This window comes from Papilio machaon, chromosome 1 (genome assembly GCF_912999745.1).
Source record: "Papilio machaon chromosome 1, ilPapMach1.1, whole genome shotgun sequence".
Lineage (NCBI taxonomy): Eukaryota > Metazoa > Arthropoda > Insecta > Lepidoptera > Papilionidae > Papilio > Papilio machaon.
In genome coordinates this window covers 1974060-1990869 of record NC_059986.1, presented here as the reverse complement: position 1 = coordinate 1990869, position 16810 = coordinate 1974060, and the positions used below count along the sequence as shown (strand labels likewise).

At 37.0% G+C, this 16810-nt stretch overlaps 1 protein-coding gene across 1 annotated transcript in view; it reads right to left on the bottom strand.

Moving 5' to 3' along the window:
- LOC106714257 (tribbles homolog 2) overlaps nt 1–10389 on the bottom strand; it is a 42154-nt gene extending 31765 nt beyond the window's left edge. Inside the window, exons 1-3 of the mRNA XM_014507244.2 lie at nt 10093–10389; nt 9563–9971; nt 5430–5719 (exon numbers count right to left, since the gene is read on the bottom strand). Coding sequence (XP_014362730.2) covers nt 5430–5719; nt 9563–9862 — 590 coding nt within the window. The 5' untranslated portion in view covers nt 9863–9971; nt 10093–10389. The remainder of the gene's footprint in view (nt 1–5429; nt 5720–9562; nt 9972–10092) is intronic.
- Between the last annotated feature and the right edge of the window lie 6421 nt (nt 10390–16810).

Below are 16810 nucleotides of genomic sequence, written 5' to 3'. Positions count from 1 at the left end.
TTGTGAGTATTCATCCCCCTGGCGAGTGCGGCGAGTTTTTGCGACGAAGTGTACAGTGCACTGCCGGGGCACGGTCGGGGTTACGTAGGTTCAAGCTGCGCGCCCGGATCACTGGCTTCGAGTCACGACGCTCTGACTCAACCAGCCGGTCATATCATGACGCGACACCGTTTCCACCAGCTTCTATTAACTCATTATATAAGATCACCGTGACCGTAGTCAATCCCAACAATATATGAACATATAAATTCAAAACATAATACAATACCTAAGCTGCCCTAACAGTCTAAGCGTGACATAGACGACAGTTGAATAATTGTGGGCAATGGTTAATGAGTCTGCAATTCATTAATGTCGAAACAGCATTGTCACTAAATTTCTAGTCGGCGCCCGGGCACGATAATTTAATAAGGGCCTAAGGTAACAAATCATTATTTGTTCACGACCGTCGTAATTCCAACGCTTATTCAAAAGCGAAAATGTCTAATCGTTCGCGCTTAAACCATTTTGTGAACATTAGAATCTGGCTTTGATAGAAAATTCGTGGTGGTAAATTAGTATTTATAAGGATTGGGAACAGATGTCGGCATGAAGCGTGTCACAACGCACAGCCGGCGTATCGGATAAGTGCGCGTTACGCAAATCCGCAGATATGTCGGCCGCGCGGGCGCAGGCGCTTGCACAAGGTTTCGCAGACCTTTGTTTTACGCAACCCGATCGATTTAATAGCAGTCGTGCATTTTCTCAGCCGCGCACTCGTCGCCGAACAAAACTAATTATCGATCGCAACGGGCTATTGTAAGACGCCGGAAATGAAAGGCAAAAAATGTAAAGTAGATAGGCTGGATCTGCGCGGTTCCGATGTGACAAAAACTGGCCGCGCGGCTTACTTCGTTATGAAAAAAATTTTTTCAATGGCCGGATTTATTTTCATGTTTATATGGATGACGTCGATGTCCGGTGTTGGTTTCTCGGAACGACCTTTTGACAAAGGTGATATTCGCAGAGCGATGAACTGACGTCCGCGTCCGGTAGCCGCGTCCGGTGTTTTTGTGCCACCGAAAAAGGTGCGAACTCTCTTTATTTATAGCGATGACCGGCTCGGTTCGTCCTCGTCCGACTTTATTTACAGATCGAGGGAGAGGCGTAGGTAGGCGCAGACGAAAGCGTTCCTGGTGTTTCACGGCGAGCGAATGCGTCGGATGGTTCGTTATTTGTGTATGTATATAGAAGCGTGCCTGGCGTCGGTTCCGCACGGACGGAGGCGGCTGGGGCGCGACATTGGCACGGTTACGCGACCTCCGCGGAGTGCGCGAGGCCGCGCCGGACGCGCCCGAAACGCCTCGCATCCGGCACGCCCGAGCAACGATATACCAATACGCAGACAACGACTCCCCAAATATGAAGTATATCTTCGGGTGATGTTAGATTTGCAATCGAACGCTTCCATTACACAATGACAATAACACTGACGGTTCCACGAAGTTATACAACTGTCGAAACCGAGAGACGCACGAATGGCTTGCTGGGCGGACGGTATTATGCAAATGCATCGTCGTAATGCGGCTTGCACCACGAGCCTTCGCCGAGGTGTTTCAAAACGTTTTGAAAACGACAGACGAAGGCAGGTAGTCGCGGGTGCGAGTAGCCCATGGTGAGCGCCGCCCGAGGCGGTCGGGACGCGCTTGCGAATTTGCATGTGGAAAGAATGCGAGGCGGTCGCCAGCGGGCGAGCGAGGAAGCGGTGGCCGGGCCGGTATGCGGCGCGGCATGGCGTCTGCCGCCTCATCGCGGACAGATTTGGCACATCCGCCGGCGAGTGCCAGCGCACGCGGATCACAAATATCCCGTCCCGTTAGCGCCGCAGACGACCGAATACTTTCACATCGACACGAATGATTCACATGTGAAATATACTCTTATTAATCTAAATAAAACAATAGATCCTTCGATGTCATCCAACAGTGCGCCTTGTATTCGATTGCAAAGCAAAAGTCGGTAATAAAGTGCCGTCGTTCAATCAGATCGCGCTACCCGGGTTACGTTCTACGCAAAAAGTTCGAGTTTTTTTTCTTACCTTCTACGCGTCGTAATTATTTTGGCGCGGAGGAGGCGGGATGATAGCAGACAATACTCTATGGATAATTTATACCTGAAACGTTTTACAAAGACCGTGTCTTTGGGCATACTTCGTTCCGGCACCGCTCCGTCTGGGACGAGATAGAATCTATCATCCCTCGATTCATTCATGAAACTTTAACTATATTACAATTTTAAATGGCGTCATACAAAAGAGACTTTCGTCACGTGCGTTTCCGTTCGTCTGTATCCTGTCGGATACAATAACTAGGTTTGTAAATGAGAACAAAGGTGAGTTTATAAGGAAACATCCGGCTTTCGTGAAAGTATCGACACAAATCGTTTTACTTTGTGTCAGAACAGATCTTCCGGGAATGTACCGAATTCGTTGTACAACATGTAAGGATTCTGTTTGACATGTAATTATCTCTGGCTCTCCGAGGTACCTGCTATTTTGGCCATTGAAGGATTAATTTTTTTATTTTTTTTGTGTCAAGACTAAATATCGTTCAATACCTACTATATTTATTTTATATGAACATTTTCTGACATCACCGCTAATTTGAACGTGAGAACTTTGTACTTTATACGATAAATTTGTAAATGAACATAGAAAAATGATAAAATTTCTGTCTGCATTGCAATTTTCATATCAAAGACTTAACTTTATATTTAATAAAAAAAATCTCTCTCGGAATAAAAAAACGTACAAGTGTTAAGAAAATCCGCTTCAAAGAGTCAAAGAGATCGCGAAATCAATATTAATGTTTGTTTACCTTTGAGACGAGCGGCGCGGCACGGCACGGCGCGGCGGGCTACTCGAATTTATAATCAAGGGGGTCTTTGTGAAGACGTGAGAAATGAGATCCAAGGGCGGGGGACACTTGCTAGTACACCTTAAGCGTCTATTCTCACGATGTCCAGCAGCTGGTCGTCTTGATGCATAATCATTAGAATAAATTAGAGGTCAGCTGCCTGTTTTAACTGACAGTCCGAATCGGGACCGTCCGCCATTTTGGGATTATGGGAAAGTTGGCAGACTTGACTACCTGAACGCAGCCAAATATGCGCTAATGACGTATAAAAAATGGTCGTCTCACGAACGAACGTCTAACATGTTATTCAAGTGGAACCTTGTCGGTGAGAATCTGACGTTTTCGATTAATTTCAGTCGTTTTGTACTTGACATGGATTTCGCGGCAGTCGACGCGTGCGCCTAATGACTATTGTCGTGGGATAGAGAAGTACAATAGTTACTCGTGTAACTTATTAAACAATTACTTACGCCAATGCTTTTTATTATTATTAAATAAATTAAATGTCTAGTGCTTACAACTGTTATAAGTTAATTGAACAAAAACTAGTGGTCTATAATAATATTTTTCATCAGATTCAAGTCAATTATCATTATAATTAATTGTTTGTTTGGAGTGTTTATATTTTATTAAAAAGTTTGAATATGACATTATATATCATAACGTTACTTAAAAAAATGTTCATTATTATGACGATGTTGTGCAAGTGTTTCTTTGAGTCTGAGGTCCGTGTAATAACCAAATGTAAAGCATTCCAGCTTTGAGCTGTAACTTCAAAAAGGCTTCCTTAAGTCTCGCCTTTGCGGCCGCGCTGTTACGTAAAGGGTGGAGCAGAAGTTTTTACGTTTCGCGTTCCGCCTCGCGAACCTAAGCTTTTGACAACGTTCGCTTTGATGATGCGCCGCTCGCGTTGGGTGGGTATTAAAATTTACCTTTCCCCCCCTCTGTCCGTCCTCTCAAAAGCGGACCGACTTAATACTGTTTCGCAAATATACTACAACTGTCTGGCTTTCGTTCGTTAATCTCTTCGACTTTCATATCTATATTCCAGTCAAAGGCTTTTTTGATATTCGAACGACAAATGTCACGAGGGACGAGCATTCACAAAGGTCGTATGGATAATATTACGGTCAAAACCCTGTTCGCGGGGGCGTAACGAAAATTGTCTCGTCGGGTTATCCAAGGAGAGTGGAATACACGATGGGCCGTCGCCCGGAACCGAGGACGACGACCGAATTTATATAGGATCCAATTTAGAACGATACGTGGCTAGTATTTAATTATTTTTGTATTCAGTAGCACAATACACATAATTATATACCATAAGAAAAATAATATACGGAGAATAAACAATCGAAAGGGTTGGTATGCGGGACAGGTGAACGATGTAGTTATAAAAAAAACTAAAGGTATTTTATCGTGAAGCCACGAATAAAAGGGTGCGTGCGTCGTTAAATAACTTTCTCGAATCACCTGATCGTATAAGGGTGGCAGGTACCCACATAATATTAGAGGGGTGGACAGGCAACGCAGGCTCAGCGCGGGCGCAACACACCCTTGACCCGATTACAGCGCAGCAATGACACCGTTCGCCTTGAGCCGTAGCATTGCCGGAGATATTTGCAACAATGGAGGCCAGATAACGTTACAAAAGTTCGAAAATCCGCCGGCATCTACCGCACCGCACCGACCGCCTGTAATTAATAACCGTTGGGCAACGCTATACTGTGCGCGATTGTCCTATTGCATTCGACGTTTACATTGCATCGAGTACGTAATTCTACATTACATTATAATAAATATGTTGCTATTTACATTACTGTATTTACAATTAATTCTTCCAGTGAGACTTGTGAGATACCTACTTTTAAATATTTAAATATAGGTGTATATCAAATTCAATTATAACAAAACGATATTCTTTTTTCACATGATTTTTACATTAAAACCAGTTAAATGGTAGCAAATTGTGTGCGACAAGCAGCTCGGCGCCGATCCGCCTCCGCTAACAAGCGTTTATCGACACATGTAAATTGGAATAATATATTCCTTCGATAACTTTATCGCAGTCGTACGTGGCGCTATCGAAAAACAAAGGAAATGACGCGCTACTTAAGACACGAAACGTTTCCGCTGCGCCTTCCGACATTTTTATGGGCCCTTTAGAACTAATTCTCACGATATATCCGCGTGGGCGCAGATAAAAACAAAGGAAGTCTCCCATTGGATGTATCGATTACGTAACAATAAGTTAATTTTATTTCCATTGAAGTTTATGTTGGAACGTGCATTATGTGTACACGGAGCGAGCGTGCGTCCGCAATCGAAAATCGCGCAACTCAGTTTCCCTCGTAAGTTACTTAATCGAGGCATAGATCTGGGGCCGAGGCTAGGCGCGTTGCGAGCGGGAGATATCGCTGCAGGACCGTTGCGTCATTTATTTCACTGGCAAAATTTAGTACACGCCAATTGGCGGACATCGATGACGTTAATGAAACATTATAAAGTATTTTTAATTAGTTAAACTAGACTCACCTTTGGGGATCTGCGAACACGAACTTTCTGAGCTTGAGGTCTCTTAGTACGATTCCTTGTTCGTGACAAGCGGCAACTGTTTCTGCCATTTGTCTGAAGAGTCTGCGTGCTTCGTGTTCCCGTAGCCTCTTGCGCGCACGCACATACGAGTGGAGGTCTGAGTGAGATCTTGGGAAGATGAGGTAGACCCTCTTGTCGCCGACTAGGACCTCGTGTATGGGGTTGACGTGCGGATGTCCGTCCAGCCGGTAGTGCGCTTGCAGCAAACTACTGCAATCGCGGGACACCACCTATAAAGCGGTACAATGTTAGATGCCATCCTACGGAAGAAAACAACTAAGGCTTCCTAATGATTTAAAAAAAAATAAAGTACCTCAGTTTTTATTTATGAATACATACTGCTAGATATTAAATACATAATATACTAATACTATAAACAAAACTAGTAATCCTCAAATGCCTCTCATTCAAATATTAAATCTATTTAGAAAAGATCGTTACTAAAATTCGTTCCGTAGCATTTCAAAGAAACTTGAATGAATGTAACCCTCTTTGAAATACACTCCGTATTTCAAAGCTGGCTAAATTTTAAAAAGGCTAGATCTAATGCGTATAACGAAACTTCAATAATTGCTAAATGGAGCTCCGTTGACGATTCAACTATACAAATGAATGGTATTTGACTGATGATTGTTTGGGAAAGGTGTTAAATTTTGTTTGGGTGCTAAACAAAGAGATATACTAGCACATGGAAATTGGTGTAATAAAAATAACAATATCTTGTTATAAGTGTATATTGCATTTAAAATACGTGATTGATAAAATGAAATAAGTACTGTGAGAATTAAATGTTCTTTGTTTGGACGAGGACTACGGAGACAATGCTATTGAATATTATGCTCCAAATAGGTAATATTTATAAATATGTACAGTTTTAAAACTACCTAAATAACACTTAAAAGTACTGGCTGAATGAAGATTTTTTTAATTTAAATTTATGAAGCTATCTAAAATTGCGAGCAACGGTGTATTTCCGAACGGGCACGAAATGTCAACGACATTTCGGCGCGAATTTGAAATTCGATTTTCCAAATGGCGAATGACGAATCATATTATCTCAAGCATCATGAAATTTCATTTTTAAATCGCCTATGTATAAATAAGAGTGAGTTATTTTAGTGTAGACCTTCACAGACCAATCCACAGGGAATTTATATGTATAACATTTTAAAGTAACAGCGCACTAAAATAAATCGTGACCCATTTGTGAGTGTTTGCGTAAAAATTGAAAATGATAAGAATTCGCAACGTTTGCTGTCTACTTGATAATATTTGGCCACGAATGCGATTTACGGCAGCTAACCTACATAATGTCTGTTATCAATATTTATTTAAACGCCTTGTTGCGAAATGTTTACCTCGAAAAAGGATTCGGCCAATAACAACTTCGTCTTCTACATAAAAATGGGTCATGTTGTATTGGATTATAATGGTTGTATTGAGTTAGAAACTTAACACAATTTAAGAAAATATTCTGGGATTCAAACTTACAACATTTTTATAATGACAGATTTAGTTTTTATTTTCTTAAAATAAAATGTTATAATTTTATGAAGAAATAATTCTTAAAGCCGTTTCGTATGACATATGCATTGTCGTAGTTAGTCAATATATTGTTTTCAACATTCAAGTGTGCGAGGCACCGTTCACCAAGCAATGCCACAATCCCAGATTAACCGTGCAAGAGTTTCGATTGTTAGGACATTCATTACGATATTGACAATATTTTAAAATTTAAATAGCTCTATCGCAAAATTCGCGTTCCATTACCACAAGAACTTGGCTATACAAAAGAAGTTATAGAACCAAACGAGCAATGTAATCAAAACAATACTGTACTCTTATTTGCTCAGTTGTTTAGTAGAGGGGGCAAGTTAGGAGGGGGCCCGCTAGCCTCGGTGTGACATTCGGCGATCGGTGCGTTATCATGTCTATTTCACAATGTCAATGAGAAGGTCACGCTTATTTTCGGCGGGCATGAATAGATCCACGTGTGACGATTAATTTAAAAAGCAAACATGCGTTTAATGCAGTCTGATATTGTATTTAGAGAGCAAATTGCGCAGACTGGTGCTTGATGCTTTACACATATGGCATAAGGCAATACGAATGTAGCCGCTCGTGTCGGCAACGCGGTGTTGTAAATACACTGAGCGTTTAGCAACGATATCGTTGCCACACTTAACCTTGCCAAGTTCTCACGAGGGAAGTGTCTACTTTGTGCCTTGACAATACCTGTATGGGCCTTTGTTAGCACTGGAACTAAATATCCTGTATTGCCTAAAATCATAACCTACCTGTACTACAGTGAGAATGTTTGAAATGACGTTACCCAATCCGCACGGCTTTGTTAACTTCAGCTTGTATGATTCAACTGACGCGTAAAGATTTATTTGGTATTTGTGAGTAATTTTTGTTTCATCTTCCTTTTAATATTAATTAAGAAGAATTTATAAATGTAGCATTACGTGACGTTTTTAATCACAGCAAAACGCTTTAATTACATTTAGAACTATTTACAGTAAGTTAAATAAAACATATTATTCATCACTCAGATTTTTTATAACTTCTACATAACTGTAACCGTTCTAAATATGATTTTTCGGTGTCATATAACCGTTAATTGTTAAGCCATTGCAAAATCGATACATGACATTGTAAAAACGACGATGAATCTGTGGCCTACAAGTGCGATCAAGTAGCGCGGGGCCATGACATATAAACTATGACATCGATGTTAAAACGCGCACGCGAAACAAAAAAAAACAAAAAAGTCATGTTAACAATGCATCTGTCAATGTCACACGCAGAACAGATTATTAAATGTGATGTATGAAACCTTTATTTTTTCAATAATCTACGTTCATATTCCCATAGATATATAATAAAAATGTAATTTTTAAATTAATGATATTTCGCAAGCAAAGGTCGACGGTATGTGGGCTCATTATACACAACTGGGCTTATCTCTCCATGGGGTCTCAATCCCGTGGGATAAAACGAACCCTTCCAGATTTGCCGGATGTTTAAGTTAAAGTGAAGTGAACTACGGCTACAAATTTAATCATTTGTAATTATTAAAAGTGGAATTGACTGGACATAGAACAGATATGAATCTATTTATGCCGTTCGAAATAAATATTTTAAAATTGATATATTAAAGAAATGTTAAGGTCTTCTTATTTTATCGATGAGATTTGATCGCGTCTTTGTAAATGAATCGTTAATCGTTAAATTGGTATATGATTATGGATTTGCTCAAAAATGTAGGTCAAACAACAGACTAAAAAGTAGTCCTTTTAAGTTTTAAGTCGGCATTTGTTTTACAATTTTAAACTATAATTCTTCATATAAAAACCTACCTCTTAGTTACCGAGCTACAATGGTTTAACCTTTTTCACTCTTATAAGAGAATTAAATATGAATAAGATTTATTTAATTCTTGATGATGAACTTGTTGTTTTGAACATGCAATTTACAATAACCATCTGTATTTTACGCGAGTTTCAAAATAAAAATAACCACACAAAACACACCGTAACAATGACTATTTCAGCCATTTGACATCGAACTATTTTTTTACAAGTTAGGTTCGATTAAGCAATAGCTTTAAATTATTTAGTGTCGCTAATTGGCTACTTAAAAATTGGTCCGTAAGGTCGAATGAAGACAAGAGATTACACACTGTATCAATCAAACAAAACTGCGCAAGTCTGTTGTAAGCTGGCACAATTTCGACACGAGCCGTTATGTATCCCAGTCATGTCGACAATGCGATGACAGATCGCTGTTTTGGACAATGAGTAAAGACTTAAAAATGACAGGTGTGAATATTATCATGATTCAAGATTTGCTCGCGTATACGGGTAGGTACCTACCTACATAGTATTGGTTATGTAGTGCTAGATATAATTATGTGAAATAAAATAAGTTAACTAACTTTGCGAGATAAATTATTTTTTATCTAAGATTTAATTAGTTCTAAAATATGTTTTTGGAGTTGGATACGATATATAAATAGATATGGTAAGAATATGATTGTCGTGTATGATTACTTGAGTGTGCTAACTTACTTTACAAACATATTCCTCCTGCGTGCGCACGTCCACACATCGACAAAGCGAGGAGCCCTCCACTTGTTCCAACAAAAGATATTTCTCGGCCACCAGGGCCGCTTGGAACTGATGTTGGAGCGGGGCAGGGCTACTGGGCGCGGGACTCGAGGGCGAAGGCGCCGCCGACAACCGCTCCACCAAACTTGGGGACTGCGCCCTCTCCTCAGCTTTGCTGTGCTCCCCCGAAGTAACCGGCACGGTCACCGCGGGTTTGCTCAAGCGCAATGGCCACAGCAACGAAGGCGATCCCGGATCCATCACAACACTTAACACTGTTCACTGTCACGATACACTAAACGAAACGTTCACAAAACACGCACAAACAAACACTTAAAACGAAGAGGAACTATGATGTGGTGAACATGATCTGTAACAAAATGAACAACATTTAAAATCTGTACACAGTCAAAACAAAAAATCTAAAATCGTAAAATTAGTCGACGTTTATTATGAATAAATTATAAAATACCCACAAATATAGTACGAACCTTGAAATGAAACGTCCTGAGTGGATATCGTACCAAAATTTGACTGTCCGTGGCGGCGAATATCGCTTTAATTCTTGTTGAATTACAGGATCTGTTTCCGTAGTAATTCGAGCAAGTTTAGACAGGCCAATATTTTGGGCCGGTGTCCGCTCGGGTTATTGTTAAAACTAAACGAACACACGACCGACTCTGACTAACGCCATTGCGAGACTGCTGAGAGTAGCGTGACGAGGTGACGCGGGCATTCGGAGGATTCGGCCTGAGCCTCGCGCCGGCGGCGACCGAGCCAACGTCCAATGTCGACACACCGTCGGCTTGCGTAGTACGCGACCATACGCCATGCGGTGTGCAACCGAAACAACTACTCGCTATCTGTCTCTTTTTGTCATACGCTTTAAACTCTCTTTGGAAAGGGAAAGAAACAGACCATTCATTTACGTTTGGCAATGCAATGATGTCAAATGTGTTGTTTCAATATTTTTCACAACAATAAATTTAACAACAGAAATAGGTAATTGCATTTAACTAAAATGTAATATAAGTTGTGAAAATCTTTTATGTCGAGAGTATATTACTGCTTTTATTTTCATACTTTTCGTATAAATTATATTAAACAAAAATTATAATTTCAAGTCTTTATTTAGTCAGCTGTAAGGAAAGAGAGAAAATGCTATCATAATCAGATTGTTAAGGACCTTATCAATAATCAGGTTCAAATTCTGGAGAAGGAATTGGGTTCGGAAGAACCTATTGTCTTCACAAATTATAGGCAAGTGTAATTTCGAGATCAACGCAAAAACATCTGTATCTCTCAAATTCTTCAAATTGACTGTATGGAGTTTTCAACATACTTCTAAAGAAAGTGGTTTAGGTAGCCGTTAAAAGATTTTTTTTGCAAAACCAAAAATGTCTTCGAAATCAATTATTAATGAATTAAAAAAAGGTGTTACTTAATATTTTTAAAACAGATTTACTTAATGTAAGTATGAAAATAGAATATTTTGCAATAAATTGCAATTTGTCTAATGTATAATTTGGCAATTTTGAGTATTACCAATTCGCTTGCATATGCTAGATATTATGGTATATTTAAGGTTATTTTCAAAAAACTACCTTATGGATTCCTCATGAAAAAATGTGACTACTTTAAATATAAAAAAATCTTTAACCCTAATCGCTAAGACAAAAAAGACAAGTATTGAATTTTATTACGCAACAATTAATGGAAGAAAAATAATTTCTTTTTTCTTCGTTCACATTTTGTATCTAAGCAATGTGATTAAATTTTTGATTTTCAATTTCATTTTCTTCGTCTACAATAGTAAAGGCCTGTTTCACAATTAACAAGTAATGTAGCTTATTCCAGACTTATTTGTGAAACAAGCCCTAATGTTAAATTGTTAAAATATAGCAAGAATTATTCATAAATTATTTCAACACTTCACTTACCAAAACCAAATTTATCAACAATTTTTCAATAATCTTAAAAAGACGAACCAACTCACAGAACGTTTTCCATTCAACTGAATGTATTAGAGATATCAACCATTCATTTAATGCTAAACAATATTAAATTCTATTGCGCAACAGTTACAGTCGAAATTTTTTCTAGAATAACCTGAAAATATGACTAACAAATATTCCAAACGATTTTTTAATAGACTCTTATAGACGTAAATTTTTTGTAGGTAAACTTAATCTTCCTAGACCAAAAAGGCATAAAACTATGTTCACAGACGAATGAAAAGGACCTAATATTTTACCCAGTCATTAAGCGATTCCACAATTTGTTCAGCCATGTGTCATTACTTTACAAATAAATATGACATATCAGATCAGATCAGGTCTGAACATGTCAAAATTATTGTGCAACTGCAAGTGCTTGATGGTGTAGGTACCAGATGCAGTAGACAATTGCACCATCATTTAGAAAATAGATAAAAGTAGAAATCCAGGGCCAAGTCACCTGTGGGCCTTGCAGGAATATTTGTGACAATGCCTTCGTATCGTTATCCTCAATTATATCAAATTTTTTGGTGTACTTTACGCCAGATTGGAACGCTGCATAACTTTGTGTATGACGATTCAATGGCGATTGTCACAAATATCATGCTAGGCCCACTATATAAAAACATATTTTCATCTCTTTTATAATCTTTAAAAAATAGACATATACATATCGAGTTGTCTTTACAACTACTTTGTTTTTTATCCTGCGTCACTTTCTATTTGATTCCTCATATTGCCTTTCATTTATCCTTTGATAAAGTTTGTAACAATGTCGTAACTAATATTTAGGTTTTAACTTCATACGCAATATAAACGAAGCGTACAGAAATAACTATTGGTGTAATCAAAATGCGTTATATGACTCCAGAAGGAATTCTCTACGTCACGATCTAGCTTGATGTTATGAACCGTATCCGATCAACTTGTGCAAGAAATATTTCCTAAGTGTTTACGTCACGGGAGGTAAAGGAAAATTTTGCGTCCTAAGATTGTTTGTTAATTTCCAGCCAACCGTTGTGAAATGCTATGAATTTTTCTGACAACATGGCGACGATGGCTAATACGTCATCGTGCGACGTTATGACGCATTAAATATGAAATCAGAATAATTATGGGCTATTGTTGATTATGTGTTTACTTAACGATAAAAGATTAGTTACTACGCTAAAATTTATTATTTACATTTGCTAGATTTAGAGGAATTATATAAAGTTTCAAATTTAAATAATAAAAAAATAGTTTAACAGTTGTTATTCACAGGCTAAAATTAACAAAACATTGTACCAAATAGTACATACATGTGTCATGTGGCATAAGTTCAAGTGATCTCTTGTTCACGTCTTTGTTTAACTTCTGCTCCATTTTTATAATCATAATCAGGAACAACTTAAGTACTTAACTTACTTAACTTAACAACTTTTAATCAAATAGAATAATCACTGAAAAGCCCACCCATAGTTTAGGCTATTGCCCATTTTAAATATTAATTTGAATTGTCTATTAATAATTAGTTTTTTTTTTAATTATGAGCGTTTACTATCTTATCTTAATCACATATATTTCTTACAATATTTGCTCTAGTCACGTTTTTAATTGTAAACCTATTTGAAATTTACGTTCGACTAAAAGCCATATAAGTTCTTATTTGAATGCCAGCTAAATTATTTTCAAATTTTCCACTGTAACTTTTAACTAAGCCGAATATGCTTTGTCAATTCAACCCTTTACAAATTTCGAGTCACGTGTAATCGATGCTTTAGTAAAACCGTAAAAATTAACTTCTCTAACGTTCTTTCAATTTGTACTTATTCGATTTTTTGTTGGTACTTTTCAATGATCGCAAGACGTATTGTGCTCTGAATAACAAAAGACTTTTCTATTGTTTTATGCAGAAAATTTGTTCATTGAATTTTTACCGCTTCATGAGTTAAGTTTTTCCTTACTTTTCTTTGACTGTAATTAAAGTCTTTAAGCCATCTTTTATAATTAAAAAAGTTACAAAGACGTTCAATCCGGAGTGGAAAAATTTACTCATTATGAATATTGAACTGTATATTGTTCACGTCAATATAACACCTGTTTTCTAATGTCCGTTTGGAATCCATTTGGTATCGTAAACCCATTATCCGGATCAAATTTATACTTATGATTTCCGCCAATAAACCATATTATCTTGCATATTATGTTGCGGAATTCCGCTTACGTTAAACTGAGAGGTCGGTGCAAAATTATCAAGTTCTTCTTTCAGACTAAATGACGGAATGAATAAGACATTACGATAATAAGATATGATCTGATGGGTCTATGTTATCTATCCTCTTGTTCGAATAATAAATAATAACAACTCAAATGCAATAAAATCAGAACAGGATCACTTCAATGTAACTAATTACTTCAATGTTAGCTGGTAGAGGGCGCTCTTCCGCAGTCATAAATCCCGTTACGCGTGAATCATCTTTACCTGTTTAGTGGACTGATCATGAGTCAGTAGCTTTGTTCGCTCCCGAATGTTGACTGCATTCCCGCATTCCCGGGATATGATGCACGGAATACTTAAAAAACACGTTTATGTGTCTGTTAGAGACCGTTTATGTCACCGAACTTCCTTTAACCTTTGTAGGAATTATGTAATTTTTACAAACAATTGGATTATAATATCCTACTTACCTGAATGTTGGTAGACAAAAATTATTGATATAAGTTACCTGAGTGTTCATTCAGTTTTACCCTTAATTGTGACAGGCTTATTGCAAAATAAATGACAATTTTGTTTTCAAAACTCAAACAAACAAGTGTTTTTGTATTCGAAAGTCATTCATTGTAAGGAAAAAGGAAGTAAAAGGGAAAATTTTAATTAAAACAGGTATTATTACGGTATTTCATTGAAGGGACATTGTAAGGTGCACACTATTGTTTTATTATATTGTTTGTTAGTATGTCTTCTTGTTATTTTCTTAGTGTGAATGAATCTTTGTAAGTACGGGTCTTGTATTTGTTATTGAAATTTATACAAGTAACTTTTTTTTTTCAAAAAGCCCTAAACAAGTAACATTTGAATCGTTTGGAAAAAAAATATTGTCAATTTAATCTTACTTCCTTGTTCAACAGCCTATTAGGTAAAATAAAAAAACGTCGGATAAGGTACTCACGATCAAAATATTATATTGCTAGCAATTGTTAGACATAATCTTTTAGTCCATTCAGTTGAAATGATATACTTATTTAGGTATAGTTTTCGCTACTTATAAATTTATCTATTCTGTCATGCGTAAAAAGGAAAATTTACGCATAACAAATACTTAAACTTAATTTTTACATTATTATTTGACACTGACGAGCGTAGTTTGATCCAGGTACTAGTATTTTATAAGATACTAGCTTTTACCCGCGACTCCGTCCGCGCGGAATAAAAAATAGAAAACGGGGTAAAAATTATCCTATGTCCGTTTCCTGGTTCTAAGCTACCTGCCCACCAATTTTCAGTCAAATCGATTCAGCCGTTCTTGAGTTATAAATAGTGTAACTAACACGACTTTCTTTTATATATATAGATAATAATACAAACGTTATCCAAAAGGTAAAGTCCTTTTTTTAATGCGCAAATACTTATCAATGTGTTACAATCTTATAACTCTATGTAAACACGTAACACAAATAGTACGTCTTGGCCGCGAGATTACGTTACATATGTTTATTATTACATAAGAATACTTCTTTATATTATGCTCGTATTAGCATAACATTATTTTAAGTCTAACATTTTCTAGAATTATCACGAATCTTCGACATTTTTTTCTTGTGGCAGTGATAAAACTTTACAATCTTACGTGTTTACGTCTATTTAAACTGATAATGGCAAAATAAAAATATAACTAGAATTATTTATCTCTAAATAATGTCATTGGCATAATATGACTCATTTTATTAGATATTTGTATATTACGAGTATGGCTCAAGCTTAAAATTGTGTCGTTTGTCAACTATATGCCGCCTGAGGCTAGAAACTTAGAGTTTAGAGTGACTAGACCATAGTCGGCTACGCTGTCCCAATGTCGTTGGTGGACTTCACACATATCTTTGAATTTCTTCACGGATATGTGTAGGCTACATAACGATGCATACCATCGGTGTAAGAAAGTCGGATAAATACACTATGAAATTCAAAAATCAAAACACATGATGACGATTGAACCTGAACTTTAGATTCCGGTTCGGTCCGATCTAACGCTTAACGACTGCACGATGCGACGCTTTTAAAATAGTATATTTTGATAATTAACATATAAATATTTAGCAAGTAGCTATTAGAAGTGTTATTAATAAATACAAGTCAAATCCCACGTCTTGTCATCATGTAATTAGACTAGTTAACAGTAAGAAAACAGTAACATTTTATTTCAACAATACTTAGTTTGTAGTCATTAAAAATCGTTATAGACAATTAACATAGATAAAGAGGACTTTAAACTTGTTTAAATACAAGAGTCATTTGTAATACGGGTCGCAGAATATGTTTGCAAGGTCGGCTTAAGAATAACGTTAGAAAATGTTCTAGTTATTGTTTTATAGTCTACTAGCTTTTACCCGCGACTCCGTCCGCGCGGAATAAAAAAAATAGAAAACGGGGTAAAAATTATCCTATGTCCGTTTCCTGGTTCTAAGCTACCTGCCCACCAATTTTCAGTCAAATCGATTCAGCCGTTCTTGAGTTATAAATAGTGTAACTAACACAACTTTCTTTTATATATATAGATTAGTAAACATTTGAGTAATATCGAAGTGCAATAATTGCACAATATTTTGTCCATTTGTGGCCCTTTTGTAATAGGAAGCGTGACTCAAAACAAAAAGCGAAAAGAAAAGTGTGTTAACTATTCAATACAATATAGTTCTAGTAAAGCGGTTCTCAAACTTTTTTGACTACATTTTGGAAAGCGTAGTTTGATGGAACCCGAGATTCCAAGAAAACACCTAAAATTTATTATTTTTTGCTTGCATCGGTCAGTTCGCTTCCTAACTTTTTGAATGTCCGTGATATTAATCTTTTGACGGATTTTTCCTTTGGTTCATTAATACCTATTTTTCTGAACCCCGTGAAAAGCTTCATAGAGCCCTTTCGATTCGCGGAGTACATTTTGAGTAACGCTTTTCTAGTATATTGTTGATGTATTATTTTTAATAACTAGTTATATATTAAAGTTGTTTTTTT